The sequence below is a fragment of the Aulonocara sp. 'chitande type north' Nkhata Bay genome, linkage group LG6, assembly GCF_057382095.1.
Source record: "Aulonocara sp. 'chitande type north' Nkhata Bay isolate Kocher_YH1m ecotype deep benthic linkage group LG6, A_spYH_male_GT1.1, whole genome shotgun sequence".
Classification (NCBI taxonomy): Eukaryota; Metazoa; Chordata; class Actinopteri; order Cichliformes; family Cichlidae; genus Aulonocara; species Aulonocara sp. 'chitande type north' Nkhata Bay.
The window spans coordinates 27,210,965-27,228,977 of NC_141349.1; the positions used below are offsets into that span (position 1 = coordinate 27,210,965).

At 39.6% G+C, this 18,013-nt stretch overlaps 2 protein-coding genes across 5 annotated transcripts; one reads left to right on the plus strand and one right to left on the minus strand.

Moving 5' to 3' along the window:
• Positions 1-3,405: 3,405 nt before the first annotated feature.
• Positions 3,406-9,454, plus strand: emp1a (epithelial membrane protein 1a). Of its 4 annotated transcripts, none has more exons than XM_086295993.1 (5): positions 3,406-3,547; positions 5,074-5,164; positions 5,272-5,371; positions 5,607-5,747; positions 7,922-9,454. In XM_086295993.1, the coding sequence occupies exons 2-5, from the start codon at positions 5,090-5,092 to the stop codon at positions 8,080-8,082; spliced, it is 477 nt and encodes a 158-aa protein (XP_086152119.1). In that variant the 5' UTR covers positions 3,406-3,547; positions 5,074-5,089; the 3' UTR covers positions 8,083-9,454. The 4 variants fall into 4 exon arrangements, with proteins under 4 accessions (XP_086152119.1, XP_086152117.1, XP_086152118.1 ...); XM_086295991.1 differs by lacking the exon at positions 3,406-3,547 and adding an exon at positions 4,183-4,312 and having other exon boundaries at positions 7,922-9,453; XM_086295992.1 differs by lacking the exon at positions 3,406-3,547 and adding an exon at positions 4,189-4,250.
• f8a (coagulation factor VIII associated) lies at positions 9,349-17,298 on the minus strand. Its single transcript, XM_086295990.1, has 12 exons — positions 16,905-17,298; positions 16,415-16,461; positions 16,201-16,273; positions 14,261-14,420; positions 14,010-14,078; positions 13,755-13,875; positions 13,540-13,632; positions 13,200-13,264; positions 11,575-11,656; positions 11,425-11,471; positions 9,956-10,011; positions 9,349-9,845 (listed from the first exon to the last, which is right to left on the minus strand). The coding sequence occupies exons 1-12, from the start codon at positions 16,961-16,963 to the stop codon at positions 9,764-9,766; spliced, it is 954 nt and encodes a 317-aa protein (XP_086152116.1). The 5' UTR covers positions 16,964-17,298; the 3' UTR covers positions 9,349-9,763.
• Positions 17,299-18,013: the final 715 nt, after the last annotated feature.

Here is an 18,013-nt window from a genome sequence, read left to right on the forward strand (position 1 = left end):
AACTAAATCTATCGGCGATCTATCACGAGTTCATAAAGGTCAGAAAAGGTTTATGTGTATATTATATAAATTGCATTTCTGATGGAAGCTCAGGCCACTGCGTGCCTCATTAAACTACCTGAAAATACCCAGGATTTGAATGTCAGTACCTCAGTATTTTTGGTATTTTACTGTGTGTCTGTGTCTCTGGGGTAATGACTGCCTATCTCAGCAGCTGCTTTCTTACCAGCATTAGCAAAGAGCAAAACATAACCCCAGTCTGGGCTTCTCTGCACTGGCTTCCTGTACGGTTTAGAATTGATTTATTGATTTCTGCATTTTACTGGCCAGTTTTAAAGCACAACCCTGTAATGTCATTTGGGATTGCAAACCCCCTGGCAGCCTTAGATCATCACGCTGAAGCTTAAATCTAAAGCCGTCTGTGCGTTTGTCATCGGGGCTGTTCAGCTTTGGAACAACTTTGCTGAAGAGATGAGACTTGCAGAACAGAGTAATTTTCTTTAAATGGCTTAATAAAACACTCTGACATAGACACAAAAATGTCCTTTTATGTGCAGTTGTCTTTTATTGTCCTTTTATCATTTTCAATTATCTTTTTATTGTTTGTTACTGTTATTTCTTTTATTGAGTTTATTCTTTTTGTTGGTATTTATTATTTTATATTGACATTTTGGCATTTCTGCATATTTTCTCTCACTCTGTTTTAACCCTACCTTTGCTTTAACCTCATCACTGTTTGCTGGCATCACACTCTGGGTCTCTGTTTTTTACCCCCTGAGTAAAACACTTTGTGTTTTTGAAAAGAAACAAAATGAGAAAGACGGGAAAACTGAGGGAGCTGGACAAACTAAGAATAACAAGAAGAATAACTAAAAATCCAAAACTCAAACAAACTAACTAATGAGTCGAACCAGACAAACTGGCTTTTCACATTTACATTTTAAAAAAGCACTATCGGTATTTACAACTAGAACACAGCAACAAAATTGTGTGCAAGAGGTGGAAATTGCCGAATATTTGTAACTGTCCCTGCTGCATATGTATTTCTGGGAATTCCTTTCTCAAGGCACAAAATATAGGGAAGAAAATGTTTGAATTAAATACACAAACTGATTTACTAATAGATCGTGACATGCAATTTGCTGCTAGTTGCGCCGATATTCAACACAAAAAAGGGCACGTCTTATTTTTTTGCACTTTATATTGAAATGACCTGATGCCTCCTATCCTTAGAAAACAGCACAACTTTTGTAAATCACCTGTAAAATTAACCACACTTTTGAGTATGATCACTATTTGGAGATTGCACTCATATGGTATTTTGTATTTTGTGGCCCATAGTATCACAGTGTTACTAAACTAAAAACACTTTCTAAAAACTAAGAATTCATGAGTTAAAACACCAGAAATTAACTAGGAATTCACTTAAGACCCCCTCCTCCCCCATGAAAGGTTGAGTTTGCAGAAATGTCTAGAGGAATTTAATTCAATTCAATTTTATTTATATAGCACCAAATTATAACAACAGTTGTCTCAAGGCGCTTTATACTGTAAGGTAAACACCCTGCAATAATACAGAGAAAATCCCAACAAGCATATGAACCCCTTTGAGCAAGTGTTTTGGCGACAGTTGGAAGGAAAAACTCCCTTTTAACAGGAAGAAACATCCAGCAGAACCAGGCTCAGAGAGGTGCGGCAGGACAGGACAAAGATACATTGTGGAAGAGATTCAGAGATAAATAATAACTAATAATAAAGATTTGGATCTCAATACTGTGGATGATCAGCATCTACACTAATTAATTGCAGAGAGGTATAAACACATAGTGAGTGTAAAAAGGTGAGTGAAGAAGAAACAGTGCATCATGGGAAGGCCCCAGCAGCTTAAGCGTATTGCAGTAAAACTAAGATACATTTCATTCTGATGTAGCCATAACTATATGCTTAATTTATGTTTAAGCCTAATCTTAAAAACAGAGAGGTTACCATTAAAACCCTCAAGAGGGTCAGTCCATCACCAATCAGACAACATTTAGAGCATTTTCTGCTTGACCATCTGTGATTTGCATAAAGATTTTATGTCCAGAATTACAACGATTTCTGTCACATTTTAGCTTCATCAGCAAAAGGCCTGTGTTGATTTGAGGTGGAATGACCGAAGAACTACACCTCAGACTCTACAGGCCTCAGTTAGTATATAATGACAGTTAATCAGAAAAAGACTCAGACAGTATGGATTTATTTGAGAGGGCTGCAACACGTCTTCTGTCTTAAAAGAACACGTTTGCAAAGATGAGACCAAAGTGGACATGTTCGGCCACAGTGCACAGTGCCATGTCTAGTGAAAGTCAAACAGGATATCAGCACAAACTCTTCGTACCATCTGTCAAGCACGGTGGTGGAGGGCTGAGGATTTGGGTTTATTTTTCAGCCACCGGACCTGGGTACCTTACAGTCTCTGACTCAACCATGTGCTCCTCTGTAAAGCAAAGGATTTTAAAGACAAGCATAGCTTGTGGGACATGCAAAAATACAATGATCTCAAGCACAGCAGCAAAACTACAGCAGGTTGGAAGAAAAAGATCAAGGTGTTGCAATGGTTTAAAGTCCAGACCACAACCTGACTGAACAGTTGTGATGGGACCTTAAGAGAGCTGCACATAAACTAATGTTAGCAAACCTCAGTAAGCTGAAGCAAAGCTGTAAAAAAACGCTGGGATAAAATTCCTCCACAATGATGTAAGAGACTGAGAAACTGTGTGTGAGTGGCCTGATAGTGCTGCTAAAGGTTGCTTTACAAGAGACATGGTGTAATATTTCATATGTTCATCTGAGGTTGTATTTACCTAATTTTAAGACTCGGTGAAGATAATTTTTTCCAATTGTGTCCTGATATGTAGAGCTAACAGGGAGAGTACTTTCTTTTTATGATGACTGAAACAATAAATAATGAAAACAAAAGTTTAAGCATGCTCTGGCACAGCAGCAACTATTTCACTGTGAACACATGTCACATGACTTGCAATTACTGACTTTTATATAAATATCTTGTGCTACGGATGAGTGAAGCACTAACTTCTCTTAAAATGTGGCCTCGAAACACAATGAAGTGAGCTGGGCGCTGATTATTTTTCAGCCATCTCTTATTTCGGCTGGAGTTTGTCTACATTTGAACATCCATCTTTTCTTCTTTGTTTCTGACGAACATTTGAGGAAAATCTTTTTTTCTTTTTTTTTCTTTCAAAACACAGTGTGAAGTGTGCAAATCCTTGTACCGGCTGGTTGCTTATGGGGTAAACAGAGTTTTTCCAAAGCCGTGACACAGCCCGGCCCACTGAGATCTGCAGTCTGTGTGACATCAAGTAACATGACCTTTTTCTTACTTTTCTTCACTGAGAGGTAATTACATCTCTCAGTAAAGAAACTATCCATGTATTGTTTCGGACAGTATGAATATGTTAAGACCCTCTGATGTTTCAGCAGTTTTTTTTTCTGCTTTCTGGCAGTGGCGCACGAAACATAAAAGTGCATAGCGTGTGAGGCGCAGGTAAGAATCTATTTATATCTTTTTATCAATGGAACGATCTTACTTTCATTTGTTTGTAGCAGTCAAAAATGCATCTGCATGAACACGAATTCTGTTTTTCACTTGCTTGAACGTAAGTCTCAGCCATCAGAGTGAAACTGCTGCTGAATTGAATACGAGCTCCCTGGGGCTCACAATGCACTGCGATATTCCATGCACGGCTTCTTAATGTCCCATCTTTGGAGAAGTCAATTTAGGTACACAATGAAGCGGCAATTGCGCGTGAGTGGCCTGAAAACAAGTCCAGGATACACTATGGCTGCTCTGCAAGCGTGTCCAAAATGGCATTTTGTATCCATGTGCGACAAAAAAAAGTGAAGCTACAGCTCACACAGGTGAGCCGCTCAGAGAGAATGAAGATATTTCTATATTAAAAACATTTTCCAGGTAAAACACTAAAGAAGCAACTAAAATAGTGCGTGTGAAGCTGTCGCGTGTTTGTTTGTTTATTTGTTTGTTTCGTTTGTAAATGAATCTGACGATACGCAATCCTTCGAAGATCTTACTCGCCTTTACGCACACACTGGAGTTGCAGGAAGAGGCGACCTGACACCGTTTATTTCATTGGGACTTTTCACTCGAGAAACGTTATGGGTGGGGCTTGGTGAGGGGAAAGAAGAAGAGGGAAAACACGGTGATGTGTGTGCTGTGAATTCAAAGCTGGGTGGGTCCACAGAGTTTCACATTCCCAAATAACTCCCGCGCGGTGCGTTAAAGAGCGTTCAGGTAACGTTTCTGCTCTTTGCTTACTTGTAGAAAGGCGACGGTTTACGGAGCACACTCTGTGAAACCCTCTTACGGATGGCTGAAGTGGGTTTTTTTAAGCCTGTAGGAAAAACTTCAGTTACTTTAAGCGCAAGAAATATGACTGACCGTGAGCGCAAAAAAGTCCTAAAAAGACGCGCAACTGGAAATTTGGCGCACTAACATAGCGTTGAATAGTCCGTGAGTTTATGCTGTGCTTATTATTGTTTTCTGTTGTCGTACTATCGCGCTCTTTTTAAAGTTATCGACTACAGTGCGGGCCCTGTGTGTGTCATCCGTTTGGGAATGCCGTCTTAACAAATGCGCCTTTATTGTCGACGGAAACGCTCAAAAGACGTAAAAAAAAGAGGCTCAAAGCAAACTGCGGGCGTTTACAGGCGCAGTGATTGGTGCTAATGAATCTGAGCTGATTAAATATAATAAATAATAAATAAACGTAATGACAAAGATTGAAAGCACTGATGTGTTTGACACCAGATGTGTTTTATTCAAAAATGTTTATGCCTGCATGATTTCTGCGGCAAGTCTGGGCTTGTATAAAACGGCTCTCTTCTCTGTTACTGTTATTTCTTTATTTCTTTGTTTCACACAGTTTCTCTCTCTCTCTCTGTGTGTGTGTGTGTAATTAATACTCCCTCATGTACGAGTCCGTGTTACATACGTCTGCGCTTGCAAAATAAATAACGATGTGCCTCCTTCCACTTCCCCCACCCCATTATCAGTTTTCAGAAGGCCATAATGTTGATGCTGGCAGCAATCGTTGTTCTGCACATAACCACCATCATCCTGCTCCTGGTGGCCGCCATTGACAATGTAAGATGATGTTATTTTCTGTATTAACTGGAGGAGATCTGACAGCGGTTTCTAGAAAATGTGTAACATATCTGCATGAACTTTAAATCTTTCCTTTGTGTCGTCAGGCCTGGTGGGTCGACGATTTAGTGTCAGCTGACCTGTGGGGCAGGTGGGACTTATCAAACAATGTGTGGCATTACACAAATCTGAAAGGCTACCCAGAAGGTAAACTCCACAGATTGTCCCCCTGTTAAAGTTAGTGATTTTTCATTATTTATATAATGAAGGGCAAAGATGATGACGGAACAAATCACGTATTACACTGTTTACAGTAAATATTGTCAGTCTGAAATGAGTAGATCTGTAGGTAGTGGTGTTAATACAAACATAAAACTGAAAAGGCCGAATATTTCCTCACGCCTGTGTTATTGTTGACTTTTTTATTATCTTGTTGCTGCAGATTATCTCCAGGCGGTGCAGGCCACTTCAGTGCTGGCCTGCGTTTTCACCATCCTTGCCTTGTTTGTATTTGTGGCCCAGCTGTTCACCCTGCCCAAAGGAATGAGGTTCACCTTCACTGGCATTTTACAGATAATCGCCTGTAAGTTACCTGCAGTCTTGTTTCTTTTGGCTGACTTTATGATTTTCTCTGGAGGATGTGCGACTGACAAACCTGACATATGTGATTTTTGTCTAACTAAATAAGTTAGCACGACGCTCGAACTTAAAGCTTCATAAAGGATGTTGGTAAATAATTAAACTAATTTTTAGCCTCATCCGTTCAACAGACCAATGAGCTCATTGCATGGCGAGGCATCTATCTATCTGTGTCAGTTCACAACAATCACCACTCCTCTTTCAGTACTGGGCAGAGTTTAATCGACTTACACACAAAGGTCATATAATGGCTTCTCACTACATGGATGTGGATGAAGTGGTCTGACTGGTTGACACCCAAATTAGGAAGGTGTGGTCAGGGCTTTCCTGTTACCAGTGTTGATAACATGAGTAATACTGTCAGAGCAGTGACATCCTGATGCGTGCACATCATTTAATTTCAACACTATTATGCAGATTTAGATCAATGTAATCTGTAAAAAATAAGATTTATCTCATAATATAAAATATAAATAAGTCAATTAAATTATATCATTTATTTTAAGTGGGCCAGTCAGATTCCGAGACACTGACCTGAGGCTGGAGGTTGGATACTAAATTGTTATTATTAACATTAACATTATTGACATCCACACCATGGTAATGTTTGTCTTCTGCAGCACGAAACGTTGCATCGAAGCGCAGGGCAAAGCTTCAGTTCTGAAAATGCTGATTAGCCTGCTTTTCCTCATAGCAGCCGCCACATACTTGCGTAAATACTTAAAGGCATATTTGCGCATTCACTACCACATCTAAGCATGCAGACACTCACACACACACCAAATCTACCTCATTAAGGAGATATTACTGTACTTGTTATTATTTGTTTTTGCAATTAAGAAAGTGTTGTCTTTTAAAAATATCATTTTAATATGGCGAGTAAAAACAAGGAAAGGGTCTATTTTTGTTTGTTTTTATTAAGAGATGTTTGCAGGTAAACTTGCTATTTTCTTGCAGTTTCTAAACTGAAAATCAATGAACAGTTCATTTTTCTCTTTTGAATATTTGTTATTTCTCATTAATAATAATAGACAGATAGATTACTAAAATAATGGGTAGCTGCAGCCCTGTCGTGTAATCATCAGTAGTCCTGAGTTCAAACACTTTCATTTGGTGCTGAACAAGATGAATCTGCCCTCGATATGACTGTTTGAGAGACCCTTGACTACTCAGTGGATTTGAATTCTCATTAGTTTGTACAAAACAGCGAACCAGTGATTAGAAGTTCTTCACTTTCTGTGTGTACCTCACACATTGCAATAACCAGTGAACTGTGATGGATCAGCAAGGTGAGCGTGTTTGCATCTCAGACACATGAAATCTGTAGAAAATCAGTAGAAGCTGATCTCAGCCACAGCACAGCAGTGTGTTAGTCTTTTAGGTGTCACAAATGAATGATTTTGACACTTCAAATAGTTAACAGTATCACATTTAACAGTGTGCTGCTTCTGTTAATGTCATGAGGTTCACTAGAAAGAAAAGTTGTCCAGCACACCTGCTCCAGCATTCTCAGGTGTGCTGATTTCTCAACAACACCCCCAAAACATTTTTGTTTGCCGTCAATGTGCAACAAAGCATCATGTTTTCACGTTTGAGGAGCAAAATCTAGAAAATGTATTCACTCACAAAAGCCCGAACCACCTGTCATGTCTATGCTTTGCTTCCAAGGAGCCAGGCTTTCTTCTTAAAGTAAGCGATAGTTCTCCAGGCTTCCTGGAGGTTCTTTAAAGTTTCATTGGACATTGGCTGCTTTTTATTTTAGTCAAGAAACATTTTCATGCAAATCCTCCCTAACAAAAAGACCACAAACCGAGTCAGTTTTTTGCCACCATGTCAGATGTAAAAGAAAAAAAAAAAAGGTCCCGAGTGATTAAAATTTCATGCTTTAAGTTAATTATGCATTATCAGTGATAGTACTACGAGCACATGAGAAACTCACACAAAGTGCGAATGTCATGAGTTCATAACACTGGAAAATTAACAAGGTGGAAGTGTCATGTCTTTCATTTCCTTGTGATTGCACTGGTCACATCACGAGCTTTATCTTATAATAGAAAAATAATTACTTCTTGATTGCCTTGTCTTGGTTGCATGTAATAATAATTTTCCCTCTTGCAGGCCTTTGCATAATGACAGGAGCCTCAATCTACACAGCCAAGCTCCATGTCAATGACACATCTGGAGGTTACGGACACTGCTACATACTGGCGTGGATCTCGTTTGTCCTCACCTTCATCTTAGCGCTCACCTATTTCATCCTGCGTAAGAAGAAAGAGTGAGAGGAAAAACAGAGGGCAGGGCTCGTTCTCCTCTTTTAGAATTGATGAACACCATCTGAAGCTACGACTGTAGCAAAATGTCCAAATGCTAATGAGAGCCATTTGTTTATACAGCTTTTTAAAAAAAATATATATATATATATATAAAATGATATGGAGCAAATGCTAACATTACAAGTGTGAAACACATTTTTTCAGCAAAACTGACAAACAAAATAATGTTTTTTCTTTTTAATAATGTGACTAAAACGCCTTATAGAGCTGAATTATTGGGAATATTACCAGAACATAGCTAATAAATCAGTTTAGTCTTAAATAGTAGTAGTAGTTCAGACATAAGTACTTTAAAGGAATAGTGTGACATTTTGAGAAAGGCTTATAATCGCTTTGGGTTGTTTTGTTTGTTGTTTTGTGCTAAAAAAAAAAAATGGCAAGATTGATTTGAGTGAACTTTTGGTCACCTTAGCTTTAGTGAAACAGTCACTGAGCTGTACATGAGCATTTTTGGCTGGGTGCAAACAAAAAGGGGAGACTCTAACTTCAGAGGTGACGGCGGTTTGAAGCCAGTGTTTTCACATTTTCAGTTCTTCTGCTAAGACTGTGCATAAAAGATGGTCACAACTTCCGAGCTGCATTCTTCCTAATGACCAGCAGGGGGCAAATCTGTGCAGCGTGGTTGCGTAGAAGACGATGGGAAGAGAAAACTGCTCAGGAAACTCTCTTTACATGGTCACGGTCTTTGTTTTGTTTTTTTAAAACCTTGGTCCTCTTTAGTGTACAAAGTCAAACAATTAGTATTAATCTCCTACTCAGCAAGATAGTAAATAATTTAGTCCCAAAATGTTTACCAGTTCCTTTAAGGTTCAGAAAGGTTGATGGAGACTAAATCTTATCATTTAATATGTTAAAATTCTAACTGAGGAGTAAAAAACGACAAATAACATTCCTGTTATAGTACTTGAACAATCAGGAAATAACAATCCTTCATTTACGACTAGCTGTTAATCGTTATTTTACAGCTAGAAAAAAAAACAAATACATTATACATCAGTCTATGTACATTGTAACCATCATATATTTTTAAGCTCCTTTTTGTTTTTTTTATTATTGTGTTTACTTATGTGTCTGTAGGGGGCTGCTATCATAAGAAAAGTACATGCATTTGTACAAGTGAAAATTAAGTGACCCAGGGATGGAGGACAGAGGTGTCATTGCACCATATTACAGAACTATGCAGTAGAAGATTTTGTTATATTGGAATTTAAGCCATGTTATGTCATTTATTAATAAAAATGATAAAACAAAGCATTCGTGTTTAATCTACTAACCAGCTGTAAACACAATAAGTTCTTCTACATTTGAAACTTTTACATAATAAAAACATATGACGTGGTCCAGTTTTATAGTCTCCACTCAGATACATACACAACATTTATTCTTAGCTAAGCATTCCTGGCAACAGCAATCTGCACGTCTGAGGACAACAAAGACAGTTCAGCTTGATTTCCAAACCTACGTGACTGAATAAGCACAAAGTTTAACATTTCTCTGAGTCCAAGTTACAACACTGGAGTTTGAAAACAACCCTTCTCCGGGCCTTACAACAGACCCATTCAGAAACAGGAATGTTCCATTATATAAAGTATCGTTCCCAGAGGAAGCGAATAAAAACTGGACTGTATTAAATGCCTTGACCAGACGGCGTGATGCGCTCCTGAACCACCAGGTGGAGAAGATGGTTCTGCTCAGCTGTCAGAAATGGCCTGCAAGGGGAAAACCGCATAAAGCATGTGATCAATATGGAAAATTAAGAATGACAAGCAGTAAAAGATATTTTCTCACATGATGGAAATTAACATTTGTAAATGCTTACCATAGCTCAGTCTGAAGAGACTTTAGAGACTCTGTGTCTTTCTCCTGACACGCCATCTGCAAAACAGATCTGTTGTTATTCACTGCACTAATAAAAACATAACTGCAGATTCAGAGGACCCTGACGAGGCCTCTGACTTGTTAATATTTATTCTCTGTTACCGGCCATTCATTCCCAAAGACAGAGCGTGCTCCTTCGAGAAGAATCTTTCTCTACATTACACATGATTATTTTTTATTAACTTTTTTTTATTTATACAGTTATTTAAAAAAAAAAAAGAAAAAAAAGAAAAAAGGATGGCCTCTGTCAATTCTTATGTGTTCCTTATCAGGACGCAGTAAAAAATATTATTTGGTCCATAGTAGGTCTTAAAATTAGGTAAAGACATCCTGAGACATTTCATCATTATTTAACAAAACAGCTAAAAAACCCCCAAAAAAACAGAAGCAGTGTGTGAAAAACATCAACTCAAGATTCAGTAAATTGTAGAACAACCTTAGTGGTGAGGTGTGTGTCCTTTGTTTATGCACAGCTCTCTTAAGTTTGTGGTCTAAACTTTGAGCCTTGTTTCTTTTCTTTTTCAGCCATTCTCTGTTTGAGATTTGCTGCTGTGCTTGGGGTCCAAAGGACACTGTTCCAGAAGTATTGTAGTTTGTTCAGATGCAACTTTGCAAACCCAAGTCATGCTTCCATATTCTGAAAGCAGAGGCTTTATCGTATGCTTTAACTGTATGGTCATGCAATTTAACATGTAACCTGCTAACTGAGCCTATGAAATGCAGCTCTTGGGTTCTTTGCGGTTTCTCTGACCACTGGATAATCTAATCTTGGGATTAATTTGCTGGGACGTCCACTCCTGGGAAGACTGACAGCTATCTTGAATGTTTTCCACTTGTGACTGTCTCACTGCAGAATGATGGACCTCAAATTGTTTGGAATCAGCTTTGTAACCCTGCCTAGATTGAAGGGCAGCGACAGCTGCTTCTCTCACATCATTGCTGATGTCTTCCACATTGGCACTGTGATTATGAATGCTGCAGGCCAACAAACTGCCAAAACGTCTGTGCATTTGATTAGCAGCACCTGGTTGCTTCTTACTCTCTTAATACCTACAGAAGAACTAAAGGTGTTTTTCACACAGTGCTTCTATATTTTGGCTTCTCTGTAAAAATACCGACATGATGTAATGTGTCATGTGTTGCTTCTTTTTACTGTGACTGGGGAAAAAAATGAATATCTTTAGTGTAAGAGGGAAAAATTCTGAGGCAGAAAACCTACACAAAGCTGGCAAACTGCAAATGCTGAAGCAAAAACAAACAAACAAAAAAAGAATCACTTCACTGCCAAAGGAAAAAAAACAAAACAAACTTCAACACACACAATACATCACTGTCATATGAAGGGCGTGAAGACCATTATTTTTCCTGTACGAGACAGGAAGACTCAGACCGTGTTATCATGAAACTCACCACTACGGACTGCAGGAGCAGGAAAACATTCTCAGGCAGGAAGGTCACTGAAACAGAAGACAAAAAACAACATTTACGCAACTTCAATAAGTGCGCAGGATTAATGACACATTATTATACTCAAGTAGTCGAGTGCTGAGGTGAATTTACATTGGCTGTGAGGATCAAAGGACTCCCACGCGTATCTCTCCAGGGTCTGGGCGTGTTCTGGTAACAACTTCTGAGGTGGAGGCTGCACCAAAAAAAACCAAACAAAACCACAACAACGTGGGACCATTTAAGTTCTGCTGCACCAACAATCCTGAATTTTTCAAGATGCACAGTAATTACTGTAAGATGCTGGATAAATAATTAACATTGTCATTAAGTGTAATTGCATTGTTTAAAACAGCTTTAAAAAACGATTCTGCTTTCTAACAGTTCACTGATTGGCCAGCGGAAGGCTGTTTGACACTCAAGTACAGGTGAGTGTTTAAGCTGCTGAATCTATGTGGTTAAAATAAAGAAATGAAACTCTATGCAATGCACACAACAGGTGCTTTCATTATGCTAATGTGTCTCCTCAGCTCTCTCACTCGAGTCTCAGCTCCTCGCTGCGAGAATTAAGTGCGAGAGACAGTGAAGAGACGTGAAACCGGAGGGTCCAAAGCTGCCAAATGAGAAATGCTTGCATTAATAGCTCGAGTCTCACGTCACGTCAAACTGTGTGTCGCATGTGGAGGTGCAGTACTTGTGTCAGGATACATTAGGACCAGCTTTTTCTCACTCTGTGCCTCCTCTCTCCTTGCAGTGCATTTAAAGTACACTGTATTTCCAACTGTGTACTGTGATAGGATGCCACCTGTGCAACAAGTCCAGTTGTGAAATTTCCTCACTACTAAATATTCCACAGTCAGCTGTTAGTGGTGTTATAATGACGTGGAAGTGATTGGGAATGACAGCAACTTAGTCATGAAGTGGCAGAGCACATAAAATCACAGAGTGGGGTCAGTGGATGTTGAGACGCACAATGCAAAGAGTTCTCCAACTTTCTGCAGAGTCGACTGCTACAGACCTTCGAACCTCATGTTGCCCCTCGGACTCAGCCCCTCAGTTCCAGTGAAAGAAACTTAATGCTTCAGCATAACAAGATATTTCAGACAATTTCAAATTCCCAACTTTGTAGAAATAGTCTGTCAATGGTACCTTCCTGTTTCAAAAAGACTGCACACGAGTGCAGAAAGCAAGGTCCATAAAGACAAGGATGAGCGAATTTGGTGTGGAAGAATTTAACTGGCCTGCACAGAGTCCTGACCTCAACCTGACAGAAAACCTTTTGGATGAATTAGAGTGGAGACTGCGAGCCGGGCCTTTTCACCCAACATCCGTGACTGACCTCACAAATGTGCTTCTGGAAGACTGGTCAAAAATTCCCTTAAACAAACTCCTAAACCTTGTGGAATGAATTCCCAGAAAGGTTGAAGCTGTTATAGCTACAAAGGGTGGGTCGACATTATATTAAACACTATGGATTAAGAATGGGACATCACTCAAATTCATATGAGTGAGAAGGCAGCTGCACGAATACTTTTGGCAATATAGTATGTTTGAAGAGTGAATTTAAAGGTATTTATTGCAACTACCTATAAATAAAAACTTGTTAAAGTGCATATTTAGATAAATTTAAACAAATGGCCTGAATCATACCTTCAAAAACACAACACTGAACATGACTTTGCACTCAAGTCTGCAGTGAGAGAGGTTGTTTTAATTATCAGCAAAACCGATGAGCTTACCTCAAGCAACATGAGCAGAAGCACCCTGGATATCTCACATTTTGCCACAATGTCCAAAAAGGCACCTTTGTTGTCAAGAAAGTAAAATTAAAGATGAGAAATTAAGACATTTTTTCCTCTTAGTGCAAATAACATGAAAAATCTGCACAGCAACGAAAAAAAAAAGACAATCACGAGGGAATGCAGCTCTTAATTATCCCAGTTTTCAAGTTGAATTGTGTTAATCAATTTAAGATGCTGGATACAGCTTTAGTTAAGAAAACACAAACTGCTAAGGCTGTAATAACACCCCATCTTTACAAAACTCTGCTAATATCATTTTTTTTTATCAGATGCTCACCAACAGGGGTGATGGAGCCTGGTAGCTGCAGTCCTTTCTCCTGACAGATCAGCTGCATCTCTGTGAACACTGACAAAGCACCGTCATAATCACCTGGAAAAGAAAAAAGAAAATCATAAAAACACAAGTAACACAAACTCAAACAAAAGTCCCGTCAGATCCTGTTTGCACAGCAAACAAACTGCAGCTACTCAATCAGAACCGACAGAACTCACGGGTGAGGATTTTACACGTGGCCATTTCTCCCATTGACAGCAAAGCTTCGATGGGTGTTTGCGTCTGTAACTCTGCAGCCCTCTGATAATGAACAATAGCCTCTCCTGGTCTGTTAATCTCCTATTGAGGAAGACAGGAGAGTAACGATGAATCATTTTTTCCATCATTTGCTTAAAAAAAAAAAAAAAAAAAAAAAAAAAAATCCCCAAAAAAACCAATTCTGGGTCATTTATCCTCAGAGACAGCAGCTTTACCTTGAGCGCGTTGCCAAGTTCCAAACAGAGGCTGGCTGCCATCACAGGCTGGTTCATCTCAATATACACCTGCGATTCATTTGTACATCAGAATTCAGTCACTATACAAGAATGTACTCCACAATCTTTTCTCCAGACCCTGATCTAATGAAATATTCCATGGTGAATCTGCTTTATTTGCTGATTTCTTCTGGAGTGCATTTACTGCATCAAACTCTAAAAATCGATTTGAAAACTAGAGCTGATCATACCTTAGTGGCGAAGCTGTAGCAGTTGAGTGCAGCCTGGAGGTGTTCATCAAAGCCTGGAGCCTGCAGTGCCCTGTTCTCCTTCTCAGATGAGAGGAAGAGGCGAGCAGCGTCAGTTAATGCCAGTGCCTCTCCAGGAGCATTAAAGAGAGTCTGCTCACACCTGCAGTCAAGACATCGAGGATGTATAACAACAGCCGATAGGTCACTGTCATGACTATGAATGCTACGCTCTCCCTGTGGGCCAATTAAGACTACTGCTGACCACTGAGGACTCATCACTCCACCGACTGTACCTTTATGTAATAACCTCACATGCTGTTTCTTTGTTTTTTTTAAACAAGAAAAGTAGTGATCTGCTCTAAATATTTTAAGCTAAAAATATAATATTAGATTTATAGACCTTAAAAAACTGATAACAAACATGCGTGCCATTTGAAAGCTAAATAAGATAATTATGACATAATTATAATAACAAAAGTGTGATTTTTTTTTTTTTTATCTAATTGTCCTCATGAGGACATGCTACTTATACTTTTGTCAAAAATTTCATCATTTGTTTCTGAAAAAAATGATAGCGGATGTAGGAAAAATAACTAAAATTGACTTATTACACGGCAGCGTTATGTGGTGAAACCACAATGAGTAACAGAATTATTTTCAAGCTTCAAGTCAGCCCCCTCTTAAAGTCTTTTATGCTTGGTTCTACACTTGAATCTTTTATGACCTGAATGTAGGACAAGCGTGTGAATATTTGATCAATAAACCTGCGTGTGATCCTTGAGCATTTCACCCCAAAATAATGATGATGAGCAAGTTTCTGCAGTTTCCTGGCAGAGATCCCAGAAATTTTGGAAACAAGCATGAAGGATTTACTCACAGTCTTCTACAAGAACATCAGTGAAATCAAGCGCCTCGTTACTGAGTGGAGTGGCTCAGCTCACGAGGCAGAGCAGGTCATCTGCTAATCAGAAGGGTTGGTGGTTCGATCCCTGGCTGCTCCAATCTGCATGCCAAATATCCTTGTGCAAGATACCAACCCAAGAGTCTCACCCATCAGAATATGAATGTGTGTAAATGTTAGGCAGAAAGCGCTTAAAGAAAGAGGATAGAATAAAAGTGCTTGTGTGGGTGAATGAGGGAAGTTGTGTAAAGCACTTTGAGTGCTCAGCTAGACTAGAAAAGCAAAAGTGTGTGTCTGTGTTAAGGCAATAAGTCTGTGTTACTGTATTTGAAATCTATGCATTTTTACCGGTTTCTGCATGGACTGCACAAGTGTCTGGATATATTATGTTATTGAGGAACTGCTCTCCATTCCAGGGTGAGTGCAGTCTGCAGCTGTGCAGTGCACCCTGTTTGTTGACTCAGCATGTTCCAGGCATGTTAGATAGGAAACATATCAGGGTTAATGCTGGCCAAGGAAGTCTCAGGATACACCACTGATCTAGAAAGCCCTGCACTACTCTGGCACTCTGGCAATGACACACCATCTGGTGGCAGATAGCTACATAGCATTAGGACGCAACAATTTATCAGAATTGGTTATCAATTAAAATGCAAAACAATTAGATTAAACGACTAGTACATCCTGTGCAAACTAGTGACAATAGCAACAAGCCATCTAGTTACACAAATTCCCTAGTTGGGACTCTGGTTGTCCAGTCCTTAGCTGTTGAGGCTGGCTAGCTGCTATTCCTGTTGCTCTATGTATGCAGGACAAACGCTGCTGTTCTACATGGTTCTGCAAGAGCATTTTTCTTGTTAGAAGGGAGTTTTTGCTTCCCACCATTGCAAAGTGCTTGCTCATGGTGGGTTGCTTAATTGTTGGGGTTTTTCTCCAGATTATTGTGGGGTCTTTACTTGTGCGAGGTGCTTTTACACCGTAAGGTGCCTGTTGCTGTGCTTTGGCACAATTCAGTTAAAATGAATACGGATCCACTCACCGAGCCATGGCCAGGTTACAGAAGGCAGCATACTGAAGGCAGTCCTGCTGCTTCAGCTCCTTTGCCAGCTGACCTGAAAGCACAGGTAAAGACAAGCCTGGTGACATTTATTCAGCCTCTATCATTTAACAGCACAGGAGAGGCGCTGACTCTTCTGTGCGGCAGTATAGGCTGGATCACAGCATTTACATGGATGGACTAATGTGGCACTCACCAAATTGCTCACTTGCCTCTGCCACATTGGGCTTCCGAAGAAAACGCCTACAAAAGAAAACAAAGTATTTTCACATTTTAAAACATCTTAGATAGCCAACTGTGATACACGCCAGCTAGATAAACATAGAATATCAGTACTGTGGCAAACTACCGGCTAGTTATGGGTTAATAATAATAATAATAATAATAATAATAATAATAATAACGGATTGCATTTATATAGCGCTTTTCGGGGCCCTCAAAGCGCTTTACAATTAGCTGTCAAACAGCACCAACAACTCATCGCTTATTTTTCGATGAACCTGGGCTAAATATCTCAAAATGACCAAATATTTCACTACATAACGAGCAAATGGCTAACAGTAACGCTAGCTTAGCCTATTAGCACTAGCTGAAAGCCGTTACCTCGCATTCAGTCTAAATAACATTTAGCTATTCCCGATATTCGTCCGTCTTTCTTCTTAAACAAAGCCATTTCAAAGCCTTACTTTTTCAGTTTATTTGACACAGCTCGGTATCTCGCCAGAAAATCGCCCTCCGCAGCCATGATCAATGCCAGGAAGTCCAAGTGACAGCAGCCTCAACTCACGATTTCATTGGTCGGCGTCGGCAATTGCGTGGCGCATGACGTAAAGGACATGCCCAAATGAGCAGTGTTGCCAACTTAGGCTACGTTCACACTGCAGGTCTTAATGCTCAATTCCGATTTTTTGATCAAATCCGATTTTTTTGTCTGCGTGTTCACACTACAAATAAAATGCGACAGCAAACGCGCTCTAGTGTGAACGCTCAAAGCGGCCCGCATGCGCAAAAGAAGACGTCACACACAACGCGCTCTGTTTAGACCCAGAGCAAACTATATTGTTTGACTGATGGCCCTTAATATAAAGACTTCGGACTTCATGTTTTCCAATTTTTGCTTTAAGTTATTTTGTTATTTACATAATAATGTAGATAACCTAATAATGATCCTTATTGCTGTTTAAGAGAGGAGCGGTGCTTCAAAGGATAGTTGCAGATTTCTGTCAGAATCTGCAGGTTATGCAGTACAAATAAAATGTTCACGTTTCTCCAACGTTGTCTTCCCAGCAGTTTCACCGGATGGCCAGGAAGCGTTCGCGATGTCTTCTCGGGCGCTTCTTTGGCGCTGATAATTGGCGTCTGTCTTGTATGTGAAGGTTCTCAGTCATCCAGGTCATCGTAGTCAAAGGAGCTTGGCGTCTGTCTCGTGTCAGTGACGTAAAAGATGGATTTAATGCGACTTGACCGTTCACACAGCAGTTGCTTTCTGAAACATCGGATATGTATCGGATTCAGGACCACATACGAAAGTGACCCAGATTGGATTTGAAAATATCAGATTTGTGCCGTTCACACTGTCATACCATGATCGGATATGGGTCGCATAGGGTCAAAAAAATCGGATTTGATGCGCTTTCGCCTGCAGTGTGAACGTAGCCAAAGTCATAGACATCACCACTCCAATTGGTCATCATGATTTTGATATTCTCTTTTTCCATAACAATGAAATACACCTTGGACAAATATGACACATCAATATTTCATTAGTGTTGTCACATCACATCCTGTAAGCATC